The 24,680-nt window shown below is 28.1% G+C and overlaps 1 protein-coding gene across 1 annotated transcript in view; it reads right to left on the bottom strand.

Moving 5' to 3' along the window:
• The window catches only part of LOC129959784 (regulator of G-protein signaling 7-like), a 203,831-nt gene that overhangs the window by 41,800 nt on the left and 137,351 nt on the right, over positions 1 to 24,680 (bottom strand). Inside the window, exons 8-9 of the mRNA XM_056072679.1 lie at positions 21,977 to 22,054; positions 7,341 to 7,421 (exon numbers count right to left, since the gene is read on the bottom strand). Coding sequence (XP_055928654.1) covers positions 7,341 to 7,421; positions 21,977 to 22,054 — 159 coding nt within the window. The remainder of the gene's footprint in view (positions 1 to 7,340; positions 7,422 to 21,976; positions 22,055 to 24,680) is intronic.

The following is a 24,680-nucleotide window of genomic DNA, read 5'->3' as shown; positions in this document are numbered from 1 at the left end:
AATTTACAGCTTCGTTAACATCGCAAACTGTATCGATCAATGCGTATGATACCAAGTAGACTGGCAACGACTGCTGTTTCTTGAAGTTTAAATCATCGACGTCCACATTTTTTGCTGCCAAAATGGCTCTTTTTGCCAGCCACTCGTGATTTATGTATAAAAAAGTTGAGAGACAATAATTATCGAGATACATTAGATGCTGATGACTGCAGTTATCAGTAATTATTTAACCTTTTTCTTTTATTACATGTTCACAACGATGTTTCATTGAGCTGACAGAGTTTTAAACTCTTTCTTCGTTATTGCATGATGCCAGGAAACAATTGCAGCCGCAATTAATTCTCTTTTATTTGATGAGCGCTTTAAATGTGCAAGAGTTTTCTAACGGTGTCATAAATTCTCAATAGTTTTGAGGTCAGGACTGTTTCCTGGCCATGATAAAAATTCAATGCTCTTTGTACTAAACCACAGTTTCGATATTTTTGTTGTATGGCAAGGAGCTGAATCCTGCTGAAAAATAAATGATGCGATGTTGGGAAAAAGATCACTGATGGTAGGTGTAAGTTTTGAACCTATTATAGTCTTGCATTTAATGTCCCATCAATAACATGAAGGAAACCAATATCGTCTGCAGACATGCATGGCCAAATCATACCACTAACTGAGTTCTTCACAGTTGCCTGAATGCAGTCAGAATTTAGTTCTTCGGCTGTTCTGCGTCTTACATATTTTCGCTCAAAAATACCGAATAACAATATCTTTGTTTCATCAATCCATATAATTTGTGACCACTGATCATCAGTTCAATTAATGTGTTCCTTTGCCCACTGTAATCTTTTTACGCACTGCAGTAAATTGAGATAAGATGTTTTTCGAGGTATTCTACCTCTTATTCCAACATCTAGTAATCTTCTCCTGGTTGTTCTTGAACTGACAGAAAAGCCAGCATCATTCAGTTGACTTTTGGTGGCCGCTGATGACATTCTTCTATCTTGGATATATAGTCTTTTTATTCTTCTGTCATCAACAGATGTGGTGCACCTTTTTCAGACATTTCCTGCTTTGTTTTTGTTTTTTATTGAATTTGTCTTTTGCTATCGTAAACAAAAATTTTGGACTCCAGATATAGTCACTGAACCACCCACCTGTCTTTCAATTTCACCTTAGGAAAGACCACATTCATGTAACACAATAATCTTAGTTCTCTTTCTAGGTGGCCAATATATTCCTTTATTTGATGTCATTGCTTCTTGACGAAACATTAGAAATACTTACAACAATTCCAACTATAGATTAAAAAGTTTAACAAAATTTCTAACTTGCAATTTGATTACATAAAAAATAGTCTTCCTTATACATAAAAAAGCACAATAATGACTTGTTCCAACTTTAAACATGATATCAGCTTTTGCTAGCAGTTATTAACATTTGATTGATTTCCAGAACAAGAACTGTGATTTGTCAGGAAAGTTAGAAATACAATTCACTTCATCAGTGTGTTCGTTATTCATATTAAAGTAAGAATAACTTTTTTTTTATTGCAAGTATTCGAATCTTTGCTTTTTGTATTGAAATCAGCATTAAATTCTCTTTAAAATGATATTAAAGAGTTTGCATTTTGTAAAATGTAACATTTTCTATAAACACACCAAGTTAGAAAACATAAAGATTTTCAAAAGTGTCCAAAATTTTGGACCCCACTCTATATATAAATATTGTTACAAGCCTGTAAAGTTGCTTCCCACCACGGTTAGTTCAATCACTGAAAAGTCCGTTTTACCGTTAGCCTTGTGGGTGCTAATCGGGTGCCGCGACAGTGATCTCAGAGCTTGGCGACAAACTTGGTGATTATTTGGTGACAAAAAAGATATTACTGGAAACTTTGTGAATTTTAGCGATACATCCATCATGAACCAAGCTGCGCCTGATTGGTCCCGAACCTTCTCGGCCCGCCTAACGGCAACTATAAAAGGCCGGTACTCTCAATCTGCAAGGAATCGTAATCGCAGTTGGAGTCCAAGACAAGTAACAAGTCGTCGAGAGGATAAAGAAATAACGGCAGAATAGTCCAGCGTGTGTGGAGCTCAAGTCAGTGCTGAACTGCTGTGTGCCGAGTCCTGGCGTTTATTGATGAAGCAGTGTCGTGTCGTGTGTGGGGTAGCCAGTCGTGTAGTAGTGAGTCGACAGTTGGAGACAGTGGAGAATTTTAGTCGTTTGGCGAGACCGTAAAGCGAAGCTCTGAAGATTCCCTCTCCTGCTGAATTCTGTCTGGGCGCTTTGTGTGTGCAGTCGTTTTTTCTTCCAAATTATTACTTAAGTCAACTGTCTGCTGTAATGTGCTGCTGTGTATACATCTCGGCTGTGTGTAGTTGCCGTCTTTGTATTCGTTGTCAGTGTATTTGTGTTTAATAAAAGTCGTCGTTCGTTATTGAACTTGCTGATTGTTTTCACACCATACACCCTCTACAATGAACCTGGTGTCTTATGTGGTGAACTTAGTAGTGGAATCCATAACAATATATATATGTGTGTGTGTATACATATATATATATGAAAGAATCTTATAAAACTGACAGTGCAAATTTTATCTAACTCGGGCAACGTTTTTTAAAAATAAATATAGATTGTTGGTTCAGGGATAATTTCAAGAAATTAAAATAAAGATATTAGAAAATAATGCAGAAGATTGTCACAATTGGCGATTTATCGCCAACTAAAGTTACAATTTCATTTCCAATTTATACATTCTCTGAATTCTTAAGAATTGTCTTAATTAATTTAAATCATTAACCAGTTTAAACCGGTTTGAAACAATCACAAGACTATCAAATTACGCAAGCGTCAATATTTAGAAAAACGATGTTTTTTTTTTGTTTTTTTGTTTTTGTTTTTTTCCCATCTCAAAATTGGTCGAGCTTCAAAACTTTGTTTGCCAGCTAGAAAAATTAAAAATGAAAGTTTAAAAAAATTACCATTATATATATATATATATATATATATAATAATGCCTTTAAAAAATAATAATGTTTTCACATGATGACACAAAATTTGCGATAGTAGATTTCATCTTCTCTATTTTATTTGTTTTTACAATGAATAAATGTTTTTCCAAATTCCTTTAGTACAGTAAAGATTTGATTGAATTGAATTGTCATGAAAATATGATGTTTTCATTGTCATTTTCATTTGATTACCTAATTATTTGAAAGAGCTATTTTTTCATAATTAGAATTTGGCATTTTGTAAATAAAATGGCTTTATTTCCAAAAAGTCTTGGTATTTCTGAATTAAAAATAGTTTCGTAAGATGGTCACCTTTTAAAATGATTTTTTTTTGTATTTATCAAAACATTGTTTAGATTTGAATGAAAACGACACAAAAGTATTAAAAAAAAAGCAAAAAACGTGAAGAAGGTAAGAAGAATAAAACCCCCGCGGCAAAAGTTTATTGTAATCAGTGCAAAATGACAAAAACACTGTTAGAATTTGAATACGCCGTTTTCGGTGACATTTAGCAAGCCATCCTGCAAGAAAAGGAACTAAATGATGTGATCATGACAACTCCGTTTTCTTCTTTTATTTTAGGTGATTCTTCAAAAAGAAGTTCCCCACCTTCCAAATGGGAACCAGAATTCGCAAAGTGGATTCAAGATGCCGTTGCCATGACAACCTGAATAGCCATTACTCAAGACGATGGTGTAATTCCTAGCTGTCTACTTCACCTGCAGCAGATGTTACGTCGCCGGTTTGCGAGACACGATTGTGTCGTGAGCTGCTTTTCTTGTTTGAAAAGAAAAAGAAGGAAAAAATATTTTCTTACTTTGTGAAGCTAAAAAGTGAAGCAAGCGCTGTCACTAGGCTCTTTAAGATATGTTGGATGTTTAGAAGTTAAATTAATATTTCATGATTATGTAGACTTTCTTTATGAAATTATATTAAAGATACGATATATTTTAGATTGTTTATAAATACCAAAAAATACCCGTATATGATTTGTATCACATTTGTTGATTAGGAATCTATTTTGAAGCACCGCTGGAACAATTTTTGTGTTAAATTTCGAAACTTAACATTTTTTTCAGACGATTAAGCTCAGCTAATGTATCAGTTTCATATTTTCCGCACCTCATCAACGTTATAGTGTTTAAATCAATCATTAACCAGAAGCCCATTATATATATTTTTTTTCAAATTCTATAATTGGTGCAATTGGATCTTTAGAACCCATACTATCCCTGATATGGGAGAAAACATTTTATCACTAAACTATATGCATATCAGTAAGTAAATATGCATATCAGGATGTAGATGGAATCTTAGGATGACACTAAGATTCCTGCAAATTAAACTAGCCATAATTTGCAGGATTGCTTAAACCAATAAAATTTAATATTACCTGGAAAACTCATCTTCAGGGCTTTTGTATTGATTTCATTGGTTCTTTTATTTTCCACTGTTCTTAAATTTTTAGTAAATAGTCTTTTTTTAGTTATTTTCGTTATTTTCCTCGAATCTATCGAAAAATCTTAACAATTTTTCCCTGATAATACTGACAGTAATAGTCGAGAAAAATAGCTTATGATTTCGTGTGTGTTTATAAAGATTATGTCGGACCGATACGCAAGAGCAGAAAGTATTTTGTCATCTCTTTTAACCTTTTTATTTTCAAATCATTGCTCTTATATGACAAATTAACTGCTCTTATTCGATGTTTTAATCTTTGCTTTTCCATTAAGATCAGTTTCGGTTGGAAAAATGGAAACTTTGCTTATGGCTAAGGCAGTGATTTTATATATCCTGCTATAATTTTCTACTCTTTTATGTAAAGGGAAAAAAAATGTTGCATTTAAAATTACTTTTGATCTTTTTGATTGAAACACAAATTCCCTGAAATAAGATTTTCATTGTTGAAAGACTAATTCATTAAATTTTAAATAACGTAATTCTTTTGCGAAAATATGGCGCGATATTTAGAAGTTACAAAATGTTGCTTATTATTTAATGAATCAAAATTTAATAAAACTTTTGAGAAAAAATTTTACAAGCAGATACTGTTTAAGAAACAATTACGTTCAAATTTTTTAGCCTTAAATCTAGTGGGCAGCATGAGAATTATTTGGACGATTTTACTATATTCAATTTAAAGAAAGTAAACTTTTTCTTCCTAACATAGTGAAATGCATTATCAAAATATGCCAACTCTTTATAAATTAAAAAAGATTTATAAGAATATATATGAAAGAGGCTTATTTATTTTATTATGAAATTTTCATATTCCTTTAAGTAAAATAAAAATGAATAAGCATTTTTTTTTAATAAAACAAGTAATTCTTTCTATTCTTTTTATTTGTGCTTAGAAGATATCAAACCATTTTGATATATAACTATTTATGCATCATTATTCTTGCATTAAATTAACAGACTGCCTAATTAATTAAATAAATTTCCTCTTTTCAAGTTATCCTATTTATTCAAGTATAGTCATCGCAATTTTCAACATGGTCAAATATCAGAGCTAATATAACGTTCTTTTCTTTTCTTCATCCAAATTTATTTCTCACACAGGCAGGAAAATGTTTGACTTCCACAATGCTCAAGAACCCAACGGATATTTATCAGAATGGTGCCTCCTATTCGTAACCATCATACCCGAAACTGATATTTTATCGCCAGTTTTGACAGCGAAAAATAAAAGTTTTCATGCATCTTTATTATAAAGGGCGCGGTGGTCTTTGTAGTAAGATCTGAGAGGCAGGACGAGGACGGGGGTTACACGAGGGAAAGGGAATAGAATAGAAGTCCGATGCCATTAAAATTTCTTTAATTAAGTGAAACTGTCGTATGCTAGTCCCGATACTATATACTATCTACTGCCGTGAGGTAGAAGTTATAAAAGCAGGGGGCTATCTGAAGAGTCGCCTTCATTTATTATTCCGAGTTTCAAATTACAAGATCCATACAAAATAGTTATAATGCAGGGATTATTAAAAATGGATAATTATTGTGGCTAAACTAAATTAAGAATCGTGTTTACTTTCATATAAAAACTAGTATTAAAACCTTAATGATTAAATATTCACACTGCAACACAAAATCCTAATATTTTACATTCAAATTTAAGTTTTCAAAGAAAGGATTTATAGTTACGTAATGTTTATAACTATTTAAGAGATAACATTCATACTCCCTAAATTATTTGCTATCATAGTGTGCTTTTATGTACCAAACTCAAGTTATTTAGACCGAAATTCTAATCTGATCTCATCACTATTTCACATTTTCAGTCGAAGATTAGAATATAGATTACTATTTATAGTAACATAGTACATATAACACCACCAACAGTTGATTTTCAAGAAGAATTATCCATTGTACTTTAGCATAATTTTGCACATAACTAAATAATTTTTAAATGAGCAATAGCATAGTCTAAATGCTTTTCTTAAATCTTAAAAACATTAAATAACACAGTATAGATTAAACTATTCATATTTTACTTTTAATGTGCTTTTAAATTAAATTGCAATTCACCTTATTTCGAAAGCTTATATTAAAGTTTTTGACACAAATTTAATTTATTGCATATGAACTAAAGAAAGTGAGGCATTTGAGAGCAAGAAAGCAAATTAAAAGAGTAGAAATTACTGTTCGATTACCTTGAGAGAAGCTTTGAAATTATACAAAGGGGAGATATGAAATGAATTCTTTTTATTCAACAAATATAAATATTCATCATCACGAGAAGAATAGATTTACATAGATTCTGACTTTCGTTAAGAAAGCAGATTCAAAGGAAAAGAAAGAAAAAAAAAAGGATTCAAAGCATTTCAAGAAAACTGTCAGAAGCTATTGTAAATTATCCTTTTTAGTTGACGAGAGGCAGATCTCTTTTGTGTAAAAAGCCTATTTAATTTCTCAATTCTCTCAATTTTGATAGAAAAATAAAATTATTTTCCGACTTAAGGTAAGCATTATTGGGAATTACTTTATTAACTGTAAAGTAATATCTTGATTAAAAAAATTAAATTTATGAGTTATATTGATAATAAAAAGAACGTTTGAATGAAGAATTTAATTAAAAAGAAAAATTATAATATGATCTAACTTTTTGCATGACGTTTTATAATATAATGCTATACATAAAGTTTATTTGTTTTTTATATACTTAACTTACGATTCAATATTCTTAATCGTAATAAGATAAAAATTAAAAAAAAATTTTTTTTCAATAAATAACAAAACTTTAGGTTGTTTTTGAATGCTTACTCCTAATATATATTTTTCAATTCATTGAAGATCAGTTGCATTATTCATTAGTCCAGAAAGGAAAGCAAAACTTACCTGCTTTCTGGCAGCCTCCATTTGACTGTCGATTTCTGCTTCTGAAAGGACGCATGGAGTAACAGGAGCAGATTTGGATTGCTGCAGATAAACATATATGACGTAAGAAATCATTGAATTACTTCCACTTATTAAAGCAAGTAAATAAATTCCACTTTGTATTTCCATTATATTTTTTAGTAATGATTCAACAATAACTGAAATCAATCTAAATAAATTCGCAGTTTAATATATACAGGGTGGTTATAATTAACATTCCGTTAGTTGCATCTTATCTGAAAGATACCTGATAATTTCGTTTTCCAATAACTAGATAGCACTAAGTCTGAGAGAAAATTCTTTTTTACTATCTTCCTAGTTTGTTTTGGAGGGAAATTTAGTACCATTCCCGCGCTTCAGCTGTGATATTCGAAAAGGCAACTGTTATAGATTATCTGTGAGATACAATGCGACCACTTTGTGTAAGTATTTCTTACTTTCATTTTTTTCGCATTTTGTATTTTGTGTTTTTGAAATTAATATTAATACTTTTTATTCCTGTTTTAAAGTTTTTATTCTCAATTTTACTGTGTTAAACTATATTGTATCTCCCATATACAGCAGCATTATTAGCAGCCTGCCAATATCCACTGCCGTGCGCTTGAAAGAAATTGTGCCGAAGAAAAAATTATCTGAAAAAAAGTTAATAACAGCAATGATAATGATAATTCTCCTCGGAAAAGGTGCACGCTTTGTCAAAAACAGAATAAAATACGCTTAACTAGATATTCATGCTAAAATTGAGATTCAAACTTGTGTTTGTAGCACTGTGTATTTATTTGCTCTTAGGAATGTGGGAGTGAATCTAACAGAGAAAAATGTAGATTAAGTAAGTAAGATTAAGTAAGTAGATTAAAATTGTGCTATTATCAATATTATTTGTTTATTTCAACAATATATACAGGTATATCTGTCAGGTAAAGTGCGACCACATTTGTTTGAAAAAGGCAAGTTTGTTTGCTTGTTTGAATAAGGGGGGATTAAGGGATTTTTAGCTACAAAGGCTGTCATCCCAGCGTTCAAAAAAAAGGCAAGCGACTTACGGAGTGTTAAACTTCCCCTTTAAACAGCATCATACAACGCAAACAGGTGAACGGATTACAACGAAATCTGGTATATAGACAACACACGAGATGCTCTCACGGAATTCCGGAAAAAAAAATTAGTTCCAAAATGTCCACAAGAAGGATAGAATACCTAACTACAATGACAGTTTTCTAATAAATTCTGCCATTATAAAATAAGAGCCAAGGAATATGCTCTAAGTTTTTAATAATGGAAGTATCAAAGAAAAAAAGTATTTTGATTTTAAAGTGACAATTTTTAAGACCCTGTAGATCTTTCAGAAACTAAAATATTTCATTTCTTAAAATCATTTATCATATTAATTAAGGAAACATTTTTTCAACGAGTGTTTTAGGATACAAAACTTTAAAATAAGAAACGCAAGAAACATTTAACGTTTTTTATAATTTCAAGCCCTTCACTAAAATATTATATAAGATGCAATAATATACTTCTATCAGGATTTTATGAACATCACAAACAGGAGGGAACAGAAAAGGCTTTTTTATTTTCTGGAAATCAAATTACCAATATTTTGCTACATTTTTTTTTTACTTACTGAATCCTTTTTTTCTACAAGAGGTATGATTCATAATATTCAATTGTATAAATATCTTTTGTATATTGTGAAAAATATTTGGAATTCTTCTGAAATCCTTTTTTGTTCCTTCTCGTTAAAGTGACCATTCAGTTAGAACTATCGGATATTCAACAATTATACAGGATTAACGATAACATGATAGAAATATAGAAAATCATTCATTTAATACATCAATTATAGACTGTTTCATTTAAGAATCTTTTAGTAAATATTATCATTACAGAATTTATTATACTTTGGATATAGGTCTTAAAACCAGAATTATATATAAATAATATAAATACAAATTCAGATAGGCTGTGAATTTCGAGACTTGTAGATGTATGTGGAAAATGCATTGAATTCACATATTCATATAATTCAGGAACTAATAATGATGTTATTTTTTCCTCATCTGATGCACATGAAATACGACATTTAGATGGAACAGACAGGAAAATTTCGTTATTGAATTATATTTTAATACTTCTCGCTTGAAAGTTTTTTTCAATAATTCTATTCTCTTCCTTAATGTTCCAAGAACCATTTGAAAACTTTTACTTCCGTAAGATTTATTTTACACTTAAAATTTTAATTTAAAAAAATATTTTTCCTATATATATATATATATATATATATATATATATATATATATATATTCAATTTTGAATTAAAACGCATTTTTTTAGGATGGATGTGAAAACCTAATTTTAATTAGCAACTTTATTCAATTTTTTTTTAATAAGAAACATTGATTACGGCTATTTCTATGAATCTTATGAAGTATAACAACATGTATTATTAAAAATATTTTATTTAAGATCCCGAAGAGAAAATGGATACCGACTTCATAACCTGAAAATTTCATTTTCAGTTTCAACGGTTTTCCTAAATATGATTATTCTATTCTTCAAATTAAAAAAAAAAAAAAAAAATATTAAAATGTTCAATTATCACTGCCCTTTGAACTTGTATTTAAATCGTAATTAATCATGTATATAAAAGAAAAAAAATCATTTATATATGAATAGTGAATTTTCCATCTCCTTTCGGAAGCCTGTTATCCTAACTCTAAACATTCGAAATAGAATAAAGAATAAATTTTTATATCTGAAATATTCCTGTGTTATTCAATAGTATATAAGTACTTGTTTCATGGTAAAAAAAATATATAAAACGATGTTATAATTATAAATGATAATGACAATAATTTCTACTTAAACAACATACTGAGAGCGGTTGTGACAATGCGAGAGTAATGGTGTCAATTTTATAAATAAAACACTCTCCATTGACTTCTGTAGACGTTCCCGTTTAAACTGATGGATTTTTTTTAAATATTTCCTGAACTTCCACATAAGCGTTTTCATATGTATACAAAATCATCTAATTTATATATATATATATATATATATATATATATATATATATACAGAGGAATTAATTAAACCGAACGTGGAATTGGATCACGAAATAAGAGAATATTTTTAGAATGGAGTTACTATGGGCTATATTAAGATAAAATCTTGGAAATTAATTAAATTGAAATTAGAATTAAAATATTATTACACACACACACACACACACATATATATTACATGTTTCATGATAGCATGCTTCTTTTACCTTTGTCTTATTTCATTATTATAAATCTAAAATTGTTGACAATATGGCAATTTTTTATTTCATCTTTGTAATTTTCATCAAATACTGGTTTTATAGACTTTTCTCTCAAATGTTTCTTGTACCACTGGAAAAATCAATTCTAAACTATTGTTGGATAGGAAATATATGAAAAGGTGCCTATAGGATTATAATACGCACCTCCCTATGAATCATTAATTAATTAAATTAATTAATAATTAATTCTTTTAATGTTTTATATTTGTATATGATATTAATTATTAAACAATACATTCCCTTTATTAATAATATAAGGTGATATACCTCTCATATTTCTTGAAAAATAATAACAAAAAGCTTTTATATTGAAAGCTTTATATTTTATAAGCATATTTTCCAAACTTTTGTCTTTTAGATGCTCTTTATTGAGCTTTAACGAAATGAGAATCAATACCTTGTTTCCCATTCCCTTCTAACCAAGGGTTTGTAATCAAAATTCGAAACAGAAAACTTGGGACCCTCTTGCCCTAATATCCTTATTATCTCTAACAAAATAAACTGAAATTTACTGTAATATTTTATGCGTTACAGCTGCTTTTTAAAAATTTTAATTCTACAATTATACTCATCAGATATTATGAATCTAGTAAGTTTGCAAATATAAATTATCATATGACATTATTTTCTTACTAAATGCCTCAGTCTGCAATTGAACAAAAAATCTAAATGATATTTCGTGGGGAAGGCATATCCATTGTTTCATTATGTGGTTTGGAAATTCACATTATTCATATTTAAGCGAAGTGTCAAGATGATACCAAGATGCGTCATGCACCACTTACTGTATTTTATCTAAAACGTTTTAGGAATAAGGTTGCATAGTGTTTAAAATCCCCAACATCCCCAAACAGTTAAAATCAGCTTTTTATAATTTCACTTTTGCCATTTCATGATTTCTTGCAAAATTTGCTTAATCTTGCTCTACCGTTTAAAAAACCCATCGAATTAGCGCCATTAGCAGCATAATTCAACATATCTCTATCCCTTTAAATATATTAAAATAGTTACATTTCCAGAATAAATAAGTTATTTTATTAAATGGATCAACAGCTAAATGTCAACACAAACAGTCTTCAAACAACGGACGGCAAAAAAAAAAAAAAAAAAAAAAACTGCTTAATTGACATTTACTTAACTTTTTGTTAAGTTGTGAATGTAAAAGCAAAAAAAAAAGTTTAAATATAATCTGATTGAAAACATTCATTCAGTGTCAATCTATTACGTTTGTTTTTAGTTTTTTATATGATTTATATTGAATCTTTTACTATCGAAAATATGCCCGTAACACCATTTCTGCTTCTGTTACGAAGCATGTAATTTATTATTTATTTCTACGATAAATCAATTCTCTGTTATTAAAATAGAACACAAACGAAGCTATATATGGCGTGCATTCGAATTCTAAGCATCGAAAATTTAATTATGGTCATCCTATATATGCAGTTATATTCTAACGAAAAAAAAAATTAGAATGTGAAGCTTAACTAATATTTTAAGCATGATGAAGTCTTCTTCGTGCTTGTAGGCATTTTTATAATAATTTTCAGTTTTTTTAATTAGTCAGTATTCTTTTCTATGATTTAAAAATCCCTATTCTGACAGTAAGAGTAATCAGAAGAAAAATGGTAAATGGATAAGTAATATGTGATCAATATTTTATTTATCTATATGAAATAGGCTCACAATAAATTGAAATATTTTCCAAAATTATAATTTATATTTTATCATATTTCTTAAACATTGATTTGAATATTTGCATTAAGAAAACATTTTTGAGTGTCTCTATTATATAAACTCATATTCAACATCATATTCTAGTCAGAGTTTCTTGACCAGAATATTCTTGGATCTAACAAGTGTTTTTTGAAAAAATGAGAATTATTTTTCAGTTATGTTTTCTAAAATCTAAGTAATATCTTATTCGAAATATTTTCTTCATCTCTTTACAGCATCAACAATGGTTATAAAAAGAAAGTATTATAAATTCAGTTTTTAGAATTCAGAACATATCTTCAAGTTCTCAATATTTTTCTTAAGTAATGCTATTTAAATACAGTCGCGCTTGCAATGTTAGTCAATATTCCTTCTATCTTTTTCACTGTTTAAGTTGGTAACAAACCCTACTCTTTTTCTCTTTATTCTCGCTTCAGCATTCATCCAATCTATCAAACCATGGTGAAAGACGTGAAGCGACAGAATGATGGCTGTGATGGAGAATGAAGAGCTTCTACTCGGCTTGGAAGGATTTATAATAAATCAATAATTTCTTTTTATAGTTTTTTTTTGATAAAGTGTTTAGAAGCAGGCTGGAGCTTCTGTGACCTTAAAGACTTGTCTTAGGATGAAAAATAATGATTCTGTAGTTTAACTGGACAGGAAGACATCAAATTTCTTAATTTTTCCATGGGGATGCACCGTAAAAGTTTTAATAGAATGTTTACTTCACTAGGAAGCTAGGGATTTTAGAAAAAAAAATGTGGAATTCGGTTGGAAAAGCTTTAATTCTGAAGTTGTTATACAAACATATATATATGTATCATGTTTGCAACAGATTTTAATTTGAAGTCTTGAAAAGAGCTTGAATAGCAGTTATAGGACCTTTAATCCAACAATAAATGAATGAGCAAAATTATATTTGAGCTAAGGCTATAGTAGAATTTGCATTTTTTTATTCATAACGTGATTTTCATACATTTCTCTCTACATGAATTTATCAGATTCACCAAAATAAAATCTTAGATTTTTCGAATTTTGTATAAAGTTAAAAATCTGTCGCCTCACAATTAAATATACAGTCACTTTATTCTCTTCTTCTTTAAGAAAACTAGACAACAAACATTAAAATCTGTCAAGTAATGGTTTAATGGTAAAATGGTTTATTTTTTACACTGCAATTAAAAATAAATTTTTGTCGCTTCTTTATTTTAATGATATTAATAAATTTGAAAATAATTTAATGGCTTTTACAAATGGTAACAAATTTGATTTATTTCATCAATATTCAAGTTGGAAATAGAATTTTATGAATGTAAAATGATTGAATAATATATAAATCATTCTTCATTGCATTAAAAATTAATTTTGAATCGACATATGAATCGTTAAAATTATGTATTAAACTTATTAGATCATGAAGCTACGCTTTAGAAGGAATTTATAAAATTTAATAAATGATATATGTGAAAAGTTATGAAATCTTTCCGTCAGCATTCTAAGCAATGAAAATGAATTCACTTTGTAAGTTAGTCCAAGGAATTATACTTTAGAAAGAAGACATAAGGAAAAGAAAATAAACTAACTAGAGAAACGATTATGAATCTCTTGCTTCCCACTACTGCACAATAAAGATGAAATTGCTTTTTTTTAATATAATGATTATTGAATATTTTATGATATACTCTCATTTTCATTTATTTATTATCAAAATGAAATTAATCTTATTTTCTTGTAAGCATTGAAAAATAACGTAGTGAATCGTATTATTATAAATCTATAAAAAAATTTATACAAGATGCTAAATTAATGATAGTCTAAAACCTACATTAATTTCATTCGAAACAAATTAATGATTAAAACTCGGCTCCTTCTGCTTGCTTATAAGTGCTCAATACAAACTACTTAACTATTAGAATTGTTGAATTGCTTTTAAAGAAAAATAGAACTTTTAGGAATTCAGTTAGTGGAAGAACAATAAATCATGACATTTCAGTCGTTTCTCCCAAATATTATATGTGAACCATTTTTCCTATTTTACATATCTTAAGATAAGAGCTTAATTGTTTTCTCACACTAAATGAAGTTTAGGAAATCATACAAACAAGTGCATGAAATTAAAAAAAAAATTGAATTATTCATCTTAAAACGTTGACTTCTATATTAAGTACATTGATTTTTTTTTTAAAATAAGACCTTTAAATATTTTCTAATTTTGGATTATATGAAAATTAGATTTCAATAAAAGTTTGTCCTTGCCTTTGATTTATATTCATATTTATATGAAGACATATATTTTTAATCTAAGATTATAAACGTTTTTTGATAAAAAAAAATTAACACAAAACAGTAGAGCTAACGATCAAATAATATCTTAAGATAAGAGCTTAATTGTTTTCTCCCACGAAATGAAGTTTAGGAAATCATACAAACAAAAAACAACTCTAGATTGAAGAGATATGTTAGGTAAGTTCAGTAGTATATATTTTCAACCCCTGAACAAAAGATTGATGAAATCTCTAAGACACTTTATTCAACCTACATTGTTGTAAAGTAAACCACTAATTATTTTTATCTTTATAAATTATTCTGAAATAATTGAGAAAACAACTTACTAATTTCGTCCCTTCTGGGAATCTATTGTTGAATATATTCATTCTCAATAACTATTATTTCCAAATTATAGCTCATCTATGCTCGGACATATAAAGCCTTAGACTACATGATTTTGTTATACAAATATATACAAAAAATTCAAAATTCGGGTCACAAACTGCGTTCCGAGGTAGAAGACAACAAATTAGGTCAAAGTCATGTAAAGAGGAAAAGAAAGCCAATATAGTAAAATTTGTAGTGATTCTAGCGATTCACTTCCAATGTTTTCTTTTGGAAAGGAAAATATTAAGTTGTTTAGAGATGCCAAGGTTTTAAAAAAAATTTTGAATTTCTCTGTTGAATATATCGCTGCTAGAAATGTCCATGAAACGACGAACACGTAAGAAAAGAATCGTTAATTTATGTCCCACCCTCGAAGAAACATATATATTTGACTGAGCATTAACTTAACTTATAATTTTAGCTTTTATCAGCGTGATGGGACTCAGTTCTTAAAAGTTAATTTTCCCATGCATTCGTAGCACATTCGTGCCGATTAAATTTCAGTTTTTACTTTTATGTATAATAAAATAATCCAGGTTTTGACTAATGCATGGACAATCTCTGCCTTCGTCTTTTTTATAAATTAAGCAACAAAAAAAATAAGAAGAAGAGCTTGCGTCATTTTTCCCTTGCAAGAAATATAACGGTAGATATATTGGAAGAATCAGCGAAGTTCAGTGGATATTGGATCTCATAAATCAAAATAGTTTAGAAAGATATATTTTTTGTTGAATGACTAAAATGAACTCGTGAGCCCTTACTCGGCATCAACATAAAAGATAATAATGAAGATGCGTGCCGTAAATACGCCAGAGTGCTAACTGAAACAATTTCTAAAGAATGAATGAAGGAAAGAAACACAAAATACACATTTTAAAAACACGCTCGCACCCGACGCTACTACCGATAAAAGAATTAGTGGATAAATTACAACATCACGTATGGACAGAAACTTCTGATCTTGTCGTTTCAAGTAACATCAAGTTCAATTATATCGTGTCACACCTAGCAACCGAAACTGCATCGATTCATTTAGAAATAATCACAATCCGAAATAACCTACACAAACACTAAAATTCTGTCGCGACAAGAAATATGAAGAATGTTTGCTGTGCAACAATTTCACAAATGTTGACCAAGCGAACTTAGTGAATAATGATTCGATATGCTAACACTTTACCAAGTACCAGACAAATTAATAACTCTCAACTTCCAAACAATCAGTTTTGGTTGCAATTACGCCATAAACTATCGAGATAGCATAGGAAGCAGAGAACAGATCTGTGAAGATTTCGCCAATCCTGGTAAATGTATATGTCAATCATGTCAATGAGTTTTTGTTGTCGATGAATTTATAAATTTTCATCACTGTATTGGTGGTATACCTGAATTTTAGAATCGTAAATAGTTGTTATTGAGTTTCTTGAGAGCAACGTACAGGTGGTTATCAAAATAATGGGAATACCTGTGAATAAAAGTGACCTTTTTTAATGCCTTTCGTAAGCATTAAAATATAATGATATCTACCAGTTTTTTTATAAATAGCAATCTATATAGTATGGTAGTATATGTATGCTTAGTATGTGTATGTGTATAGTATGGTACTGGTAATATGTGTTAGCTTTATTAAAGCTCTGTAATTCTTGGAATTTTTCAAAAGCGTAAAATGTCGGATATCTCGGATTTTCAAAGAGGCCAAGTTGTATTAATCCGTCCAGCTGGAGCAAGTGGACCGAAACATCCCAACTTTTAGGCGTTTCTAGAGGCACGGTGTTTAAGGTTATGGCAACATACAAACAGCGTGGCGAGACGAGCTCGGCAAAGCAAAATAGTGGGTGGAAAGAAAAACTCAATGAAGAAGACCGACGAGTATTGAAGCGGATTGTGTTGTCTAAAAAGCGAACAACTGCAGCAAAAGTGACCGCAGAGCTCAATCCCCATCTTTATTCTCTAGTGTCAGTAATTACAGTTAGAAGGCACCTTTATAAACAGAACATATAGGGCAAAGCAGTAATTCTGAAGCTGTATTACATGCCAAAGGTGGTCCTACACCATACTGCCCCTACAGGATTCTTTATAAATCTAAGGTGTTATTATTTCGATAACCACCTGTAAGTCCAGATTGAAAATTTTGAAAATTGTTGCTATCACCATAAGGTGGATGAAAATAACTTCACACTCTGTCCGTTTTAGTCGTCTAGTAGTTCTTATATTACTTTGAATTGATACCAAATTTTAGTTGAAAAAATTTAATCGATTCCACAGTAAACATGAGTCTTTAAAATTTCTGAAGTGTTATTAATTATATGAAAGCAGTATCTAGGGTTGAAATATATTTTACTATGTCCCTTCATATCGCCAAAGATGCCAGTTATGTAGAATCGCCAAAGTATCAGATATACAATTGAACAAGATAAAATGTTATTACATAAAACAGTAGTAAAGTTGCCAGAAAAACTATTCTGCTTGCTTATTTGAATTTATATAAGTTTAGTACAAAGATCGAAAGTAGATTTCAACCTCAATGAAAAAGATTTCAACCTCATCTAAAATTTGTATTTATAGGGAATTACTTTTGAAATTGCCAGAAATAACAAAACTTCCTTCCCATCATTTATATCGAAGAACTCAAAATTGCTGTGAAATTGGATATGTGAACTTTCTGTTCAAGAGTTAAGTAAACAAAGAGCTTCCACCCGTTAATTGTTTGCACTTTCACAATATCTTCAATATGCATACCCATCAGCTTGGTATTTCTCTTTATAGTTTGTAAATCGATTATTGAATCATTCTGAAGTCCTATTTAATTAACTGGTATTTAAAAAAACTGTTGATGATTTTCTAATAGAACCGGGTTAAAGAGGAATTTTATTCAGAAATTTTCATTTTTACATAACCAACTTCAAAGTTCAGACAGCTACTCTTTACATACCTGTATGGAGGCTGGTTCAATTTTTAATTAGGCATTTATATCTATGCATAAGAAAATATATAATGAAGATAGAATATAGATTTGTATTATTTTTCTTCTCACCGATAAAATCAGAAATAGTGTTAAGAAATATGGTCTTTATGATAAAAAATATTAAATTCTATAATAATAAATACTTTACTTAAAACGAAAGAATGGATGAAGAGTGGTTAAATGTCCTTTATTTTAAGAAAGGCATAAGCTTCAATAATGATAAAATCTAACTTAAAATGAGAGAATAAAGGAGGCTGGTTCAATTAATCACATTCCACAATCATATCCTTTTTTAAGATAACTTCTATTTATGCTAAAAGAATAAGTGAAGGGAAGTTAATTTTTCTTTATTCTAAAAAGGAATTAGCTTCAATAATGATAAAATTCCTCTTAAAAGAAAGAATAAATGAAAGGAGGCTGATTCAGTTTTTAGATATTCATGTATCGAATCAATTCATGAGGAAAAAAGAAAACAATGAATATTAAATATGGACTTATACTGTTCTTCTTCTCATCGACAGAATCAGAAATGCTGTGAAGATAACTGTTCTTTATGCAAAAACGTTATTACCTTCAATAATGATAAAAAATTAAATAAAAATTTAAAAAAAAGGAGGAGATACAAGCGCAAGACAGTAAAAAAAAATAATCAAGATATGGAGAGAAAATATATCTGCAACATAATAAAGTGATTTTTTTAATTTTTTTTTATAAATCAGAGCTAGAAAAATGTGAGAGTGAAGTAATTAAAGAATAATTCGATTGAAAACACGGATTCATTCAAATTTTCGCTTTATTTCTTGAATAAAAATACTAGGGCAGCTAACTTTAATTCGTTTCAGCCTTAGTAGATTCACAGAGAAAAAGAAAAAAAACCCAATAAATTAATGAATAAGTTCTTTCTTATTTTACCTAGCACTTGCTAAAAAAATAGGAAATGCACTTGCTAAAATGCACTTTCTAAAATTTTAATCTCCAATCCAAATGCCATTCAAAAATCATTTTTTGTTCTGTATTTTTTATAACCTGAAAGTATAAGATTTAATATCTGCGTTTATAGTATTTTAAGCAATCATTGCTTAAGGTGATATGCAAGTATAAATTAAAGAGAAAAAAAATTAAAAATACTAAATTATTTTTATAGGGTTCTACTTATTAAAAAAATGAAATCTCCCCTTGGCTTTTATATGATTGATTTTATTTTCTGATTTTTCTTTCTCTAGCAATTTAAAGACAATTTAAAGACTTTTTAACTTTTATTTAACTTTGTTTCATTTCTGTGTTGCTGTATTTTTTTGATTGATATCATCTATATTTCACTCATATGGATTAAGATTCTAAAGTTTTTTGCTACCAAAGCTTCATATTGTAGTATTTTTAGAGCTTATTTTTGATCAAAATAATTAAATCTCTCTCAAAATTCTCTATACGAAAATCATAATAGGGAAAATGCTCGAAAAACCTCTATTAAAATGATGTAGAGAAATGTAAAAAAATATTTTTTTTTTTATTAAAATATGGACCAAAATTTTTTCAAGCTTCATGTTAAGAACAATATTATGAGATTATTGTGCTCCGTAAAAGAAAATTAAATTTTCGCTTATTTCTTGAATAAAATACTACATTGGAGGAAAATGAACCACCACTTTTTCAAATACAGTGCTCTGAAATTTTCATAATTATTGTATTATATTATTCTTAAAGTGCAACAAAAATGATATGAATTAATTAAAATTTTAATTTTATATACATTGAATATATTTTTTATCTAACAATCTAACTTTAATTTTGGACATGAAGTGATGACACATTTTGGCAACTGAAATTAAACAAAAGATGTGTAATCTAGAATGCTTAGTCTCTTTTTTTTCCTAAGAATTTTGAAGATGGAAATTTAATTATTTTAACCTAACAGGACCATATTAGCTAAACAAACATTGATTTGACCTGAAAATTGCGGAAATTTCTTTACAGAAAGAGCAGTTTTCATTGAATTCCCATCTCATCATATTTACTTGTTAAAATGCTGTACTTTTTAAAAATATTTAAAAGATATCCATCACGGCGAACAATTAAATTCGCAATACAAATAAAAAATAACTTTCTTTTAAAATTCTGAAATTTATTAAAATTGGAAAATGAAAAACAATTTCAGTGATTAGATTTTAATGCATTTTACAGCTGTTCTAAAGAAAGGTAAATTGTTCATCAAAGAAACTTCATATAAGTGGAATCTTTGCAGAAACCACCAAAATATGAAATAGATTAATGAATTATAAAAAAATAAAATAATTTGTATGTATTCAAAAATTAATATTCAACAATTTCTTATAAACATAATCATGTTTATACTTATCAAAATCCAAATAACTGCTGAAACTTTCGTATTGATTTCATCATATTTTGCGTATGAAATCCGTTCAAAAGAGCTCACGTAATTTGTAATCATCAGGATAGTATAAAAATTCCATTCGTTGAAAAATTAAAATCAAGGAAAGACGATTAAAAAATAAGTATAAAAAAACGATATCTTTAAGCTAAAAAGATAGTAAACATTTATTTTTAATATTTAAAAATTTTAATCTAAAAATGATAAAATACATAAGTAATTTTAATAAACAAATATATTCTGTTACTTTGGATACAGCATTTGTACAATAAATTGAACAAATCAACGAAAAATTCTCCTCTTACGAATTTAATTTTTTTCAACTGAGTTTTTATTTACCGAGTATATTGAACCATATTAAATTTCTCGAACTCCTCAAGAGCTAAACATAAGAAAGCGGACATTTAACTAAAAATACATTAACTTAAAAAAATAGTTTTATATCATGTTCTGTTATGTTTAACAATAAAAAAAAATCTCAAATATAACTAATAGCTCAAATTGACAATAAACAAAATAAGGTATAAAGGCTAGATATTTTAGCTTAATGTTTATTGAAATTCAAGTAGCATGAGAAAAATTTCACTTAAAGAAGAAACATAATAAAAATTATCCGATTAAATATTATTTACAAGAAGCATATTTCCTTGTTTCGAACATTTAGATCAAGCAAAGTAAATACAAGAATAAGAAAAATCTTGTAAATATACAAATAAATTATCGAGAGTAAAGTACTTAAAATTTATACAAATGTCATTCACTTAAATAAATATTTCATTTTTTTAACTAACTTTTTTTAACCTAACCCATTGTTTAAACTTTAAAATAATTTGATTTTCATGTTATGTCTTGCTTGTGAATTAATAAAATGAACACAGAACAAAGGCATTATTAATTATTACATATTAAGGCATTACTTTAGCATAATGTTAGTAAAATCCGAGAAAGATTTCGGTTATAGAAGAACTTGAATAAAATATTATGCAAATAAACCGATTAAATTGTATTTGCAAGAAATATGTTTTTTTTTTTAATTTCGTGCATTTAAATAAAGTTAATGCTTTATAAGAATAAAAGAATGAATTAATAAATACAAGAGTATGATATCGAGCTGTAATACTGAAATTTATTTTTTACAAAAGTCATATATTTGAATAGACACAAAACAATTGAAAATTCCACAAAATATGCATTTCTGATTAGATCCTATACATTTCAAATTAAATAGTGTGCTATTTCATCTGAAATATTTCTTTGAAACATTTCTATATTTAAACAATTTTTCTTAAAAATGGAACATTTCCAACCAATATTTTCAAACCTTTATAAACACCTCTTGTACAGTATTGAGATATGTTGACATTTTGACGAGATTCCAAGAGTTTGCTTAAGAATCAAATGCTTCAAAATCAAACTGTATATTTCATGTTCAACTTCAAATAGTTTTGAGTCACGAATACTTCATTTGAGCTTTAAAATTCCATGTTTATTTTACAAGCAAAACATTAAAATAAAACAGAAGTTTAACTCAAGCAGGTACCTACCTTTATGTATCGTGGCGGTGAGTTGTTCCCTTTGAAAGCCTTCTTCAGATCAATCTCCGTGGTATTCACGCATCCTGGCTGCAAAAAAAAAAAAAAAAAAAAAAAAAAAAATCAAAATGTCTATTAAGTTGAAGATTTATTTTGTTTATTTTAATTTATTTTTCATCAAAGAGTTTCATGCTCTTTTTAAGAATTTCATAAAAGACTGTTATTTACTCTCTTCGAGTTTGAAAAGAATGAAAAGTAATCCATAGAATTTTCACACTTCTAAGCACTTTACTCTTTGAAGTTTAGAAATCTTCCTGAAAAACTAATTTTCATTTATGGCCTCGTGTTGCTGCTTATTTTTAAATGCATTTATTTGGCTGGACTTCATTTAAGTTTGTAAAGATGAAATTTAACTCACTTAGTTTTCAATGTGCTAATACATTCAAAGTTTATGCGCTTGTATTCTTGATGACTACACACACTTATAACATCTACATACGTAAATTGTCAGTAGATAAATTTATTCCCTTAAATTTTTATTAAGAGAACACTCCATTTAGCAGGTGTGGAATCAAAACAATTTATTTCCATGTTAAACAATATTTTTAATAAAGAATACTAAAATATAGCTTAAAAATAGAAAATAATGAAAAGGAAAAAATTCTACATTTTAGTCCATTAATGCATGTTTTTAAATCTTTCAAGTAAGATGCGTTTTTTTCCTTTGAACTATTTATATCATAACACTAAATTAATGGTGGTTCCGTTCCTAAACATCTTAATGAAGAAATTAAGTTTTTAAGGCTTAATTTTATAGTTTAAAATTATATTTTCTTCATGAAATGTTCTAAAAACTGAAGTATCCTGCATAACCAGAGTTAAACCCCTTTTTTAATAATTTATTCCTATTTTATTACTGGAAGAAAGATCTGTAAACTTATTTTTATAAACATGATATTATGTAATAAATTACTTCAAATCTTCTTTCATATTCAAATAACAACTTTCCTTCTTTTTTTTTTCAAAATTGTTCAAGAAATTACAGATTTAATTTTTGTTATCTTCTAAAAAGGTTGTATTTAAAGACTTATTTTAATCCTAATTTTTACAGAACTGGTATTTCCAAGTTGCCTGTACCGAATTTTAAAATGATCTATTAAGTAAAATAAAATGTAAATTGAATTATATCGTGGAAGGTCTCTAAACCAGAAAATTGCTAACGAAAATTACTTTAAATGCACCTTTCGTGCATATATGTGAAACTTACTTAATTTCCAGCTTATGATTAAATGAACTTTTATCTGCGTAATTAAGTCACTGCATTCATGAATGTGGAGTTAAGAAAAAATTTATGCCGTCAAGTTATTCTCCTCTATATTGTTTTTTATCACGATGTTCTTGTGGAGATTAATTAATTTATCGTATGTTTACATTAAAAGTGATTATTCAGTTAATTACATCATGTGAGTGATTAATTAAGCAAAATTCATTACATTTTTCTCTATACGATTGCAGGCACATTATTCAAAAGACATTTTTTTTTTGAAATTCGATTTTTTAATTGTTTTATTACGTTTTACAAAAGAGATAAAAAATATCATTTAAATTAATGAAATAATTTTTCGAGTAATTTCTAAATTTTCAAATAATTTTGCCTCAAAAAATTATGAATTTTTTTTTAAACTGTAAAAATTTCATGCATATTCATTATTACCCTTTATCCATTGTAATGGAGCACATTCCACTAAAATATTCTAGCCTTCTCTTATGTTAACAACGTCAGCAGAACCTTTCATGTCCTCTTTTCAACCACATCATTTAAATATTTTATGAATAAGATAGGTTAACTTCACATTCATCAATTCAATAAAAAAATAAAATCAGAATTTTATTATTTTTATTGTGAAAATAAAGTGTCAGAAAGTTCATAGTTCAGTCGAAGAACACTTTTCCTTTAAAAAAAACAACAACTTAACAGCAATTTTATTTGTCTAAGTTGTTGACTTAGTTACCTGAACCCTTCCTCTAAGTTTATAACCGGAAATGCTTCCGAAAAGGGAAGGAGGCGAATGAAAGTTTTAATACCTGTTTTTTTCATGTTTAAATAAAATGTTGTTAATCTAAGAGGAAAATTTTAAATGAAGCTATAAACTGAACTATAAAGTGAGTTATAAATCTTAATGATAGCAATTCAGTCAGGTGTAAATTTAAAATAAATAAAAAAAAAATCAGAAAAATTCTTTTTATACTTTTTTTATTTGAGTGAAATTCTTGAAATACCACTTAAACAAATTTTACATAGAAAGGGATAGCTCGTAAAAATGTCAGACAGATATCTGCAATATGTTTTTAAATACTATTGCATTGCTATACGAAGTACTTTAAAAAAAATTACTCATTGGAATTTTTTATTAAAAAATCACACAGAGGCCTTTGTTTTCGAAAAAGGCGAAATATTGAAAAGTTGATTTAGTTATTTATCTGAAATTTTTATTATATATCCCCTTTTATGTAACACATGCTAAAGTTATATTCCAAAATTTCATGAAATTTATTTTTTTAAATATAAAAACGTCTTTCTAAATTATCATACGTGATTTGTGTTTTTCATTGAAGGTCAATAACTTTTTATTAAATGCCAAAAAATAGTAATCATCAGTAATAGTAATAAAAAATAGTAAAACATCCGTCCTTATTCATCCTTTACCTAGTATCA

Source organism: Argiope bruennichi, chromosome 2 (assembly GCF_947563725.1).
Source record: "Argiope bruennichi chromosome 2, qqArgBrue1.1, whole genome shotgun sequence".
Lineage (NCBI taxonomy): Eukaryota > Metazoa > Arthropoda > Arachnida > Araneae > Araneidae > Argiope > Argiope bruennichi.
The sequence above is the reverse complement of the archived record's forward strand: the minus strand, read 5'-3'. Positions and strand labels throughout refer to the sequence as shown.